The 12,834-nt window shown below is 47.2% G+C and overlaps 1 protein-coding gene across 3 annotated transcripts; it reads right to left on the bottom strand.

The window, feature by feature from the left end:
- Positions 1-550: 550 nt before the first annotated feature.
- st6galnac (ST6 (alpha-N-acetyl-neuraminyl-2,3-beta-galactosyl-1,3)-N-acetylgalactosaminide alpha-2,6-sialyltransferase) lies at positions 551-12,230 on the bottom strand. 3 transcript variants are annotated; one of them, XM_084567641.1, is made up of 10 exons: positions 11,540-12,230; positions 10,352-10,690; positions 7,287-7,608; positions 4,344-4,509; positions 3,687-3,861; positions 3,432-3,570; positions 3,245-3,348; positions 3,000-3,083; positions 2,471-2,570; positions 551-2,179 (listed from the first exon to the last, which is right to left on the bottom strand). In XM_084567641.1, the coding sequence occupies exons 2-10, from the start codon at positions 10,498-10,500 to the stop codon at positions 2,009-2,011; spliced, it is 1,410 nt and encodes a 469-aa protein (XP_084423767.1). In that variant the 5' UTR covers positions 10,501-10,690; positions 11,540-12,230; the 3' UTR covers positions 551-2,008. The 3 variants fall into 3 exon arrangements, with proteins under 3 accessions (XP_084423767.1, XP_084423765.1, XP_084423766.1); XM_084567639.1 differs by having other exon boundaries at positions 11,536-12,230; XM_084567640.1 differs by having other exon boundaries at positions 11,057-12,230.
- Between the last annotated feature and the right edge of the window lie 604 nt (positions 12,231-12,834).

The following is a 12,834-nucleotide window of genomic DNA, read 5'->3' on the forward strand; positions in this document are numbered from 1 at the left end:
GCAGCCCCCCCCCGACCACATCTGGCTCCGTGGCTCCCTCCCTGCCTCTCAGAGACGGAGAAGAAACCAGAGGCCCCGTGGTTCATCTGTGTTTAAAAAGCAGAGACAGAGAGGCCCTGCATACCGATGGAACGTCTCTAACCTCAGAACTGTAAGAATGTTTTCTCTGTGGCTCGCTGCCTTCTCAAACTAATCACTGACCCGTGATCCCGTCCGTTTGTCGGCTGGAATTCATGGACATTTAAACCTCCTCGTAGATATTCATATATTCATGTGTATCTTTATCTCACAGGATCATCAAGCTCCTGAAAAACGATGTGATTTGGTACGAACAGAAAGAAAGAAAGAGGTTTTATGAGACAGTTACTGATGTCTGTTTAAAGGACCTTGAGGTCAGACGTGTTGGACTGAACGCCTCGCTGCAGACAAATGACATGTTTTTGTTAAACAGTCGTCATGTTCTTTGTTCCTTTCCTCTCAATCCTACATTTACACAGAACCTGTAAAAATAAAGTCAGAGCAAAGGAAATAAATCACAATCACACTGAGATTCAATCACAGCTTCTTTTATACAGAAATTAACAAGAAAAAAGTCAGAATCAACAGTTGCATCGTCTCCTCTTCCTCCACTACCGTTAGAAAACAGACGAGTCAGTGTTTCATGATTGGATCCGTTTGAAGACGTACGTCAGGTTAAATAGTATAAACACAGTTCACTCCCTGATTTGTGACGACGTGTTTTTGGTTTCTTTAATCGTCCTTCCGTCTCAGAGCTGCAGTAAAAGCTGAGAAGCAGAAATGCATCCGTTTTAAATCACTGATTCACATTAACAAGGCACTGACAGTCCAGTGGAGCTCCACAGTGTTCCCGTAGTCACGCTGCAGTCACACATGAACAAATAAGTTAAGTCCCTTAATAATTAAACTCCAGAGAGGAGACATCAGAGGAGACCACGGCCGCTGCCTGCAGGGCTCTGATCAGACGGGACATTTGAAGCAAACGTCTTGTCCCTCTGTCAGTCTGATCTAAAGTCCTCCCAGTAAACACGGCTTAGCGGTGACTTGCAGGCGATATTTGGTAGAAGTTTAACTTTCAAGGCTTCGCAGGTTTTAACGACACACACAAAAAATAATAATAATTATTTGGAAGAGGTGAGAATTCTAGATCTGTTATTGTGGCCCCTCTTCCCTCTGAACCGTCTGAACCGTCTGACCCAAAGTATCGTGAGTCTCTCCCTCACTGCGTCTCTGACTCCGTCATTAACAGAAGAACTAAGGCACTGGTGAGGAGGAAGGAGGATGTGGTTAAAGAATCAGACGCGGCTACATCTGCTGTTTTATTGTATCTGGAGGAATTTGTACGGTTTCTCCTTTCTGGTTTTACCCCAGATAACTTTACGGTTGTTAAAACCATCATCTTCCTCCTCAGACTCCTGGTTAAAGATTCCAGAGCTTCACCTTCATCCTCTTTAACAGCTGACGGACAAATCCACGTCTCATTCTGAACGATGGGTTCATGTTGGACATGTTGGTGTCTCTGGAGAACGATCACAGACCTGATCTAGTGATACGTTGAGGGTTTGAACCAGGTCTGGAGGCACTAGGAGACGCTGGCTGTCGTCAGCTGTTTGGTACATTTAAGGAGTTTTCTCCAACTGGGAGATTTGAGCGGACTCTGACTAAAGCTGCTACCGTTAGCATGCTAACAAGCTCTAGATGGCTGTGCTAGCAAAGAGCGGTTGGGTCTTTAGATGTGAACCACGGCCGTCGGTGATTCATCCAACTCTGACCAGATTAAACTCCACACTAAGCCTCGTTTAGATTTCTGTCTAAAGATTTAAACAGTCTGATAAATAAGAACCATCCGTCCTCAACCAATCACAGCAGCCGTCATTTAAATAACAGAATCCTCGTCTCCTTCATGAAAAGAAAACGTCTTTTGCTCGTCCTGTGGAGTCATTCTGAGACGGGACGGGCAGAGTCTCGTCCCGTCTCAGACCCCCCCGGTTCAGTGGCGGGTGTAGAGCTGGATGAGGCCCGCCTGGTGCAGCTGCTGCCACAGGTTCATCTCCATGCGCAGGTCGTGGTTGATGAAGAAGCCGACGGGCCGGTAGCTGCTGTCGTAGTAGTGGTCTGAGTAGTTCTTAAAGTCTGGGGTCATGAAGCCGTACGCGCTCACCTGAACAACAAAAAGAAAAAACACACAAACCGCCGTTAAACAGAAAAACCTCTGACGTGTGGAAGCAGAGCTCCAGTCACAGCTCTTCATGTTTTGACTTGAAGCTTATTTTCATTCCAGGAGGAACAGGTTTTGACAGCGATGACAGGAGCCGCTGACTGGGTGAGGTGAGGTGAGGTGAGGGCATCGGTGGCAGATCTGATAACTCAAATCACAGCAAAGCCCCGGAGCCTGTCCCACGACAAACAAACAGCTGACAGGAATGAAAAGCAGAGAGTCGGGGGGTCCTACCTGGTCACAGGTGTGCAGGGCGGCCAGCAGCATCACGGCCCCCGTGGACGGACGGTAGATGTCCTTATATTTGGTTTTCAGAGCGTTCGATCGAAGAAATCTGAAATAAAAATAAACATTAATGAGGCCGTGGTGCGTTCAGGGACACGGAGACTAAACGTCTGTCGCTGTGTGGGAACTTCCCTCAGCAGCAGCAGCAGTAGCTCACTCTGACTAGAGCCAGAGATGACAATAAACCTGATACTAGGAGGTCTTTAAAGGGGACACATTGTCCTTTAGTGGGTTATGTTGTCTTCCAGGGGGTAAAAGTGTTAGAAGAAAGCAGCCTCTCGTTGCGTCTTTCCTACATTAACCATTAGCCTCGGTGCCTCGTGACTCACAGCTGACGTGCCAAACAAAACATTTTGTGTTGACGACTTTCATGAGTTCAATGTGAAGACAGAAGAAGAAAAGAAGCATGTCCTGGAACGCTGGGATCTACCAGAGGAGCCGTACGTGTTGAAATAAACCAGTCAAACCAGACGCTCACCTGTTTCTGAGGTAACGGACGAAATCAGGGTGGTACATCTTCAGGTTTTGTGCCGACACGTCCTTTCCAAAGACCTTCAGTGGACTGAGGAGGAAACACAACGTCACTACGGACAAACAATCACAACAGATGAGGGTAGATGGTGTAGTGGTGGATATGAGGCGTCACTGTGAGGCTTAATGTTTTACAGGAAGAGATCAAACCACCGTCTAACGACCCTAAACCTCCACTGAGGCGTCTCTTACTCTTTGGAGCGCTCCGGCCCCCTCTCCACCGCGGTGTGTGTCGCCGCCGCCTTCATCAGCAGGTAATCCCGGTCGTGATCCGGCAGGAAGACGTATCTGGTTTCCTGTTGAGGAGAAGAACGTCTGTTTGTCAGATGATAAACTGGAGACGTGAGAGAATTAAAACAGCCGATGCTGCCGTCCTCACGTTGGACACGGGGGGTCCTCGGTACCCGGCGCCCGCGTAGCTCCTCATGGAGTTCATCAGCGTGTTGGTGGAGAAGGTGTAGTGAGTCGTCCGGGTGCCCACGTCCTGCTCGAAGCCCTTCAGGATCGCACCGTTGGTCCTGGACGTAAACCAGAGACACGTGAAGAGTTGTTAGTCCACAACAACACAACAGGTCTCCAGTCTGTCACAGGGCTAACACAGAGAGACACTTTACAATCCAGAGTCAGGATCTACCTGAAGACGTAGTGATGTCCGTCGATCTCCCTCCCTTTCTTGGAGTCCTTCAGTATTCCTCCGTTTCCCACCACAGCACAGCGGCTGCACTTGGATCCGTTGCTTTGACGCTTCCAGTCGTCCAACATCTGCCAGTTAGCAGACGAGTTGAGGACAGACAGGGTGTCCTGGAGCGCTGAAGACAAAGAAAACGTCCAGATTCATTCAGAAGTTAATCGTTGACTCACACTAGAAGCAGATGTCCAGACCTGCTCTACGACGCTGATATTAAGGATCTGTGGCTCGAGGTCTGGAACCGTTTTCTGTTCATGATGAATAAAAATCTAAACACCTGAAGAGTCTAAGACACAGGTGTCAAACATATGGCCCATGGGCCAAAAGCGGCCCACCAGAGTGTCTAATCTGGGCCGCAGCATGAATTTGCAAAATGTGAACAATTACATAGAAGACTGCATTACTTCAGTGAATATAACCGCTATGCTAGGTTATTATTATTACTGGTCTCGCCCCTTGAGACCAGACTGGGCAGTTTGTGGCCCCGAACTAAAATGAGTTTGGAAAATAAATTAGAAAATAAATGTAAAACAAAAAGTAAATGAACTGGGAAAAAGGAAAACAATATAAAATAATAACAATAATGATGATGATGAAGCTCACTCTTGTAATCGATGCCTCCCCAGCCGTGGGCTCCAGGGTAGCGGCTCAGACGGTGGTGCTGCTCAGGAGTCACATGTTTGGCCCACTGCAGGACTGGGACGGCCTCCAGGAACCGCCCACTAAATTCACTGGCTCTGACCCGACCTCGGATGCCGTCAGGGCAGGTCTGTGGGAGGCAGATAAGGCAGCGGAGGCGTTATCAACACAAGTATCGTTTCCTGAGTAACATCCATTCTGAGGCTTTAGTTCCACTCGGCAGGAAATAACAACATCAGTCTGAACCTCCATGTCCACGGCCGGGGTGATTATCTGGTGTTTATAAAGACCAGCGCCAACGACGAGGGGTGGAGGTTTGAGAAATTATTAAAGGTAAACATTAAACACATGTAGAAGTAGAAGAAGAAGTAGTAGAAGTAGCAGAAGTAGAAGTAGAAGAAGAAAAAGTAGAAAAAGAACAAGAAGTACAAGAACAAGAAGTACAAGTAGTGGAATAAGTAGAAGAAGAAGAAGTGCAAGTAAAAGAAGAGGTAAAAGAAGTAGAAGAAGCAGAAGAAGAACAAGAAGTACAAGAAGCAGAAGAAGGAGAAGTACAAGAAGCAGAAGAAGAATAAGAAGTAGAAGAAGTAGAAGAAGAAGAAGTAGTAGAGGAGCTCAGATCTCAGTTGTCAACACCCACAGACATTCTCTATAAACCTCCTGCTTCTCATCGGTCATTAGAACAGAAGAATCTACCAGGATGGAACACCAGCCCAGGATGGAACACCTGTGAGAACCCAACCAGCCCAGGATGGAACACCTGTGAGAACCCAACCAGCCCAGGATGAAACACCTGTGAGAACCCAACCAGCCCAGGATGAAACACCTGTGAGAACCCAACCAGCCCAGGATGGAACACCTGTGAGAACCCAACCAGCCCAGCTGTCTTAGTTCTATCTCTGAAGGTTTCTCCAGATCACCAGCTTTATCTAGTTAAATGTATTTAGTCTGCTCCAGCAGCCCAGAGCTACAGATGGTCTTTACTCAACAGCATATCTTTAAAAATCAGGATTTCACAGGGCTTTGTTTTCTTTAATCCAACCTTGTTCCATTACCCTCTACCATTAAGTGCCTCTTAATGTAATTTTGACTAATTTCTCCACAAATAAAAGCTCCTTATTTGCAGAGAGTGCAGCAGGAAAAAGACCGTGATTCACCACATGGGCTTATTATTGCATTAAACTCAGGATGTCTCTCAGCGTGAGGCGTTCAAAGACGTGGAGGAATAATTCGTCCTCTGATATTTGTCTCTGCAGACGGTTTTCCATTAAACATTCACTAACGGAAAGACTGAGCTCTCTGAGCGGTGAGTCTGGAGTCTGACGAAAACCAGACGTGTGTGACAGCCTCATGGTCTGCAGATGATAAACCAGAGCAGGTGACACATGTTTAATACCTGCTGCCTCCCCTCGCCTCCCACGTCTACAGTCTCTCTTCTTTCTGCCAGTGTCGCCATTAAAACTCATCAGTGTTCCTCCGTCATGAACGTCATTAATCCTGAACAGTTTGTTTTAACCCACTGCAGAGAAATGGTCCCAAACAAACTCTCACTCAAGCTTCTTCTTGTTTGAGTTTTCTAAAAATGACGGCGACCAGCTGTTACTATGAACTAGTTCTGATCTGAACCGGTCTGCTGCCACAGACGCTGACGCAGGGTCATCTTTATTTCTTACAGTGAAAATAAAACAGAATATAATTCACGTTATCCTTTAATCTTTAAGAATCTAGAATAAAAAAAAATATCTAAATTGAAAAAAAATATAGATTTTTCAGAGCATGCAGGGACGTTTTCAAACTACTTGTGTCCAACTAATATCACAAAACATAAAGAGGTGGGAAGTTCTACCATAAAATAAGTTTTTATTCTGATAAATGATTTAATTTATTCTGCCTTTCCTGAAGGTTCTCGGTCCTCTGGGTCATGGTTCATCCAAAAAAACAAGGTAATCTGGACTTGTTGTGTTTCTAGAAGACGTTTCCTTGAAGTGCTCAGCTGTAAATGTCAATGGTTTTATGGATTTTATAACGTGCACAATAGTAGAGTTGTCTATTTTTATACCTTTTTTATTGCTATTGTGGCAGAAATTCAAAAGAAAACTGTCCATATGACCCCTGTTATGTCTTATAATAATAAGGTCATGGTTTATCCAAAAAATAAATACGGTGACGCAACTTGTGGTTCAGCTTTAAATGACTAGTGGAGAGTTTAGGTTTCACAAGACCAGAGTCTCCTGTAGCTGGAGGAAGTTGTTCTGATTAACATCACCCGCAGATTAGTTTTCAGATTTTCCTCAGACTGTCTTTCTACCAGAGGAACCAGACTAGTCCTGAGCACTAAGAACCTACCACTTCAAACGAGTTGATTCCTTCACTGAGCTTTGACGCAAAACAACAAGATGAAACATGCGACATGAGAAAGAGAAGCTCTGGCTCATTGATTGTCACGGTGGAGGAGACAAATCTGACTGGTTGGTCAAAACAGACGAGCCGAGACAGAAGGCAGCTGCTGGATCTCTTGACGTTTCGCGTAAGAACTGAAGAAGCTACTTGGATGAAACATCTTGAAGAAACCCAACAAGTCCTGTTGCCTTTGATCCGGCTTTGTTTTGTGGCTAGACCACGACTTGGATGAGTGTTACTGGAACTAAAAAAGATCCTGGGACGTTTGGTGGGTCTCTGAAGCTGCTCTGTGGTTCAGTGAAACCAAAAAGAAAACAGACTGAGGACATGTCAACTTATTTGGCTACCTTTTCATCCTGGTTAACCCTAAACCGTTTTCTGACTCTGGCTGAGATTAAACAACGACATCCTGTAACCGTCACCTTACTCTGAAACTTCATCACCTGAGTCTAAATGTTATTTCAGACTTCACTTCTTTGATAACCTTTCATTTTCAGCCTGACTCACCGTTTGTGGACGGACGTCTTCACTCATGTACGTGTCTCCGATGAAGGGGGGCTCTGTGGGCGCGGCTGCCTGGATGGGCGGGGCTGCGTGAGTGGGCGGGGCTGCGTGAGTGGGCGGGGCTGTGGCCACTTTATCTGCAGCATCAGACCTGGATCTGGACTCGGAGGCTTCCAAGACTCTGTTTGGTGGCGTCTCTCGAGGCTTCGTGGTGGGGGCTGTTTGAGTCTTTAAAGCTGGGGGCTGGGAGACTCGGTCCCGGGGTGGGGGGGAGGTCGGGGGAGGCTGGGTCCACTGGACTGAGCTGGTCTTTCTGTCAGGAGGGCTGTGGACGAGACAGGACAACATTTAGGGACAAAAATAAGTTTGAGACTTTACTTCCATGAATGTCTCCGTGTGAGACTCAGGGAAATGAGAAGTCAAACTAAACTACATGAAGACGGAAAGCTTCCTGATAATGAATCATTTTAAAATGTTTCTGTCTGGTGTGACTGAAAAGGAAACTCTGGAATTAGCTCCTGGAACATTTTATTAAGTCCATTAGAGGCCTGCATGCAGGAAACGTTCCCTCTGAACCATCATCATCTCCCGCTGCTCCGTCTTCATGTGTCACTGCTGCACAACAACAAGAACGGAGCATGAAATGTGAAATAAAACAAACCGGCTCCGTCTGTGTCGGTGCCAAATTAACCCAGTTTGTCTTTTTACACTGACAGGGAATAAAACAGGCATGTGTTCAGACGCAGTGTGAACCAGATGCCAGCGGTATAAACATTAAACACTTGTAGGAGTAAAGTAGTGAAGGTTTAAACAGCCTTTAATAAAGTTTATAACTGGAACACAATCATTCTGTGTGACTGTGTCGGAGAGATGGGAGCGTAACTAATAAATAAACTGATTCAGGATGAAACTGAAGAGCTCAACGGTTAGTTTCATCAGCTCTGAATGTAAATCTAATAAAAGTTAAAGCTGGAGGAGTCTAAGCTGTCACCTTCTGTTTGACAAATAAAACATGAGCTCAGTGGACGTCTGCTCATCAACCTTCAGGTGACACCAGGTGACTGTTCTCAGGCTCCTTATTGTCCATAAAAACTGTTGGTTTAGTCTCATTAGATGGAGGATGAAGCTAAACCGACTAAACTGGATCAGACATTAAAATGATTTACAAACACCATAACACTTTCACTTATGATTTCACTTCCCATTTGTGTGTCCCGTCTCTGAGCTGAGACGTTAAGAGATATGCAAACTGAATGTTTGCACAGCGATAAGGAAGCTGTGCTCCGACACCGAGCGAGCTGCTGATGTGCGGTCAGCGAACCGTTAAAACTCAGTTACCAGCTCACAATAAAGAGCAAATGTAGAGAGAGGACGTCAGTTCAGGAAGTACCCTGAAACACACGACCTGACCAGACAAAGAGCTGCTGCTGCTGCTGCTGCTGCTGCTGCTGCTTCAACAGGAAGGGCTCGGTTTCTAGTTTCAGAGTAAAAATAATTTTTAAAAAAAGTACAAAACAATCACCAAGACGCTCTTTATCTTTACATAATGACCACAGAGAGACCAAAACTGTCCACAAAGACACTCAAAATGTTCAGAGACACCAGACCCGTTAGATGACGAGGTGAAAATACAAAGACACAAAACAACTAGAGAGACACAACGACCCATAGGAGACACTAAATGATGTCAGAGACAAAGCTGACACTCCAGAGGACCTACTCTATTTCCTTTTCTAACGTGGTGTTTGTTTTTTTGGCCGGTATTCAGATTCCAGGGCAGCGTTCAGGAGGAAAAGCCTGCGAGCTCCAAACGTGACATTTAGTGTCTGAAACAAACCTCAGAGAAACGGCCGCCCTCCCGTTTCTCCCCCCTCCACTTAATGCATCAGTAGATGGAGCCGCTGGAGCGCCGCCCGTCCCGACACAGCTTACATTTCACATACGTGTGTGGGACGGAGAGGGAGAGAGAGAGAGGGAGAGAGAGAGAGAGAGAGAGAGGGAGAGAGAGAGAGACCACCTCCAGTGGAATAACTCCGGGGGATTTTTTTCATTAGTGCAGCCCGAGCGCTGTGTGGCTCCTTTGTTGAAACCACAATGATACAAGTGGGGGGCGGGGGGGGGGGATAAGTGCTGGTTACACAAAACTCTTCATACCACTCATGATCTAAGAGTTTAACCCTTCAACCCCGTCCTGGTTCACGGCTACGACTTGAATCCTCCCCTGGATGCTGGGAAATGAAGTCGCCTAATGTCAAGTAGAAGTTAAAGAGCCTCATGGTCTGTTCATAGATGTCTGGGGATTAATCAGTCACACTAGTCATCTTTAGACTCCTTTGTTCCGTGAGTCAAGATAAAAACACAAATCATTAGCAGCAAATCGACCTGAGCTTCATTTAAGTCAAGTTCAGGTCAAGAGAGGAGGAGAGTGAAGTCTGACAGGATGTTAACGCTCTGGACATTTTAAGGTTTATGCAGCTCAAAATGACTCCAGCGCCTTTAAACCTTGAGCATCCTGATAATTTAGTACGACGTGAACGCAGAGGAGAGGCCACTGAGGTGCATTATGGGAAGCTTCATTTTTGTGTATATGAGGTTTTATTACTAGACGTGGCTCATGTTTCCTCGTCACGCGTGCAGACCGTCTGTTGACTTTTATCTGCCGCTCTCCTGATGTTCTACAGATGTCGAGGACGAACGCTTCTGAACGTGCAGCGTGTTTCGAGTGGAACGAGGTAAAGAGAAGAGGTTCTGGAGGAGAACGTCGCTCTTTAGGTGATACTTGGGTGAACAAACACTTCAACAGGAAGAAAACATCCACCAAACATAGAAGTGACATATGACGTGTTAGGGTGTGATCTGGAAGAAAGAAGTGTTTCTGCAACTTTAATTTACATTTCTAATAATTCAGCAGCATGTTATTGATCTTAGATGTGTTCTTATTTATGCTGCATCCTTGATCAGTTTGCCCTAAAGCAGATTTCAACCTAATTAAATACTGAATGTTCTTTCTTGAATCTCAGCAGGTGAAACCATAAACAAAAGTCTGAAGTTTAACCGTGTGCGCTCACCTGTTAATGTTGTGCACGAAGCCACGGAAACACCGCAGAGGGTCGTTGGAGCAGGACAGGGGCCACTCCAGGTTCAGACACACGACGTAGGCGCCCAGCACGAAGATGATGGCCAGCACGCCGACCAGCAGCCTCCTCGCCAGCGCCATCCCCGTCACGGTGAGAGCGAGTCCCTCCGGCAGGCTGCGTGTGCTCGCCTAGCCCTGCGCTCCGTCTGCAGGGGCATGAGGAGGCGGCGGCCGTCCCGCTCAGGTGGAGCGTTGATTGTGATGGCGCGGGGTTTAATTAACAGGATCCGGGCTCCTCTCTGGGCTCCTCTCTGGGCTCCTCTCAACACAACTACAGAGGGAGGGAGATGGAGAGTTGGAGCGATGGCAGAGACTCAGGAGGGAAACCTTATCTTCAGAGCGCAGAATAATCCCTTTTTAATGAAAGTCATGCCCCTGAACACAAGGCAGGGTCACGATATTCATATCCTTTTACATCCTGCCTTTTATTTCCCTCCTCTCATTGTTTTCTCTCGACAAACACGACACACTGAGCTCAGCAGAGAAAGCCTGAGCAACACAGGAAGCCACAAACTCTACAGGAAACTTCTTCTAATCTGTCTGATTGCTGTGCTCCACTCAACTTCTCCACTGATCTTCCCACGACTCGAAGCCATTAGCGTACGCTCTGAGCACCAGCCCTCTCTCCAACTCTCACCTATCTGTAAGTCATGCAATAAACTCAGCCTGAGGCCAGCCGCTGAGATCTGCTCTGAAGTCAAGTCTGGAGCTGTTCTCTAAACTCCCGTCGATCCTCAGACCCGGAAAATGACAAACATAACGGCTCGGCCGACGGTCTGAGTGACACAGCCTCCCAGGCCGGGGAGAGAAGGTCCTCTGGGCTCAGGCTAAAAGGGGAATGGAAAGAATGTGTTGCTCTGATCCACTGATAAACTCCACGTCTCTGAAACTCCTCAGCCGTTTCCTACTTGAACAAATAAACATCTTTAAGGCGTCTGACAAAGAGTCAGAGCAGAACACGAGAACACCACATGCATTAGACTGTGAGAAACCATGAGTCAGTCCTTCTTCCTTCACTCAGGGGACTAGTAATACTGCTGCTGCTCTGGTGTCTCGTCTAACAGAGGCAGAAATCTCTCTGAATGTGAAGCTGAAGCCAAACAAAGCTCGTCTCACCGACCGGAGATCCTCAGCGTCCTCCTCCTCCTTCAAGCTGCTGCTGCTCATCTAGTGTGTAGCTCTGCACTGCCAGCCTCGGCACTGTATGGGCGGGACCATTGTGAAATGAGCAACAGCTGCTGGCAATCGGTCAACCCCCTCCACCCCTCTCTGCTTCCACTCCACAGCATGAGGAGGGGGCGGGTGTGTGAACGGTGGGGCAGCAGTAAAGTTAGTTAGACATGAGCAGGCAGCTCTGAAATGTTCACAATGTGTGGAGACCCTGAACCACAGCGGCCCAGCGACACACACACATGTTAACGTAGGTCCACATGCAGGGACACGCCGGCTGAACTCACTCGCTCAGGACGGGGCCTCCGAGCCGAGAGAGAGTCAGCAGACGTCGCGGCGCTCTGGGGGTTTCCTCTGAGAGAAGAAAGGAAACTCATCGCGAGGGGAGAGACACGATTCAGTGCACACCACCGGTCACTAGGAGGAAGTGCTGGAGGGTGAAAGAGGAGGAAGAAGTGGGTCGGCTCTGGACATTGTTCCAGATGTGCACCGATCAGCCACAACATTATGACCAGAGAAGTGAATAACATCTTGTGATAGTTCAATGTTCTGCTGGGAAACTTCTGGACCTGGCATTCACTGGTGTGGATGTTACTTAGACATGTAGCACCCACCTAGACCAGACACTGCCATCCTGCTGGGGATGGCTGCTGCCAGGCACCCCCACCATGGGGTGGGGGTGCCTGGCAGCAGCCTGACACAGACTCACACACAAAAACACTTTAGGAACAACTAAAAAAAAAACATGAAGAACAGCACAAGGTGTTGACCTGGCCTCTAAATTCACTAGATCCCAAACTGATCAAGTATCTGTGGGATGATCCAGAGGCCCCTCCCCTCAAAGCCCCCCCCCCCAATGTCCATTCTCTGATGAGTCACCTACACAATAGTAGGAAGGTGGTCATAATGTTATGGCTGATCGGTGTATAACTGAAGAGTAACTTCCAACTTAAAAGCAGAAATAAACATGTTTACAGTCTGGGGCACGGGACAGTTTTTACAGAAGTCGCCTGACTTTAAATGGTTCCTAGAATTAGGGGGCGTGGCTGCTTTGAGTGACAGGTGGGTGACCTCACAGGTGTCCTCAGCTCCACCCACGCCTCCACCTCTGTGACCATTTTTGAATCATCCGGTAGTTGGGTGGAGTCAGGTGGAGGCGGTCAGAGACACCATACCGTTCACAATATTAGGTCATAATGTTATCCCTGATCGGTGTATAATCACCATGGTAGCAGCTCAGAGGAG

This window comes from Chelon labrosus (genome assembly GCF_963514085.1).
Source record: "Chelon labrosus genome assembly, chromosome: 19".
In the NCBI taxonomy this organism is placed as follows: Eukaryota; Metazoa; Chordata; class Actinopteri; order Mugiliformes; family Mugilidae; genus Chelon; species Chelon labrosus.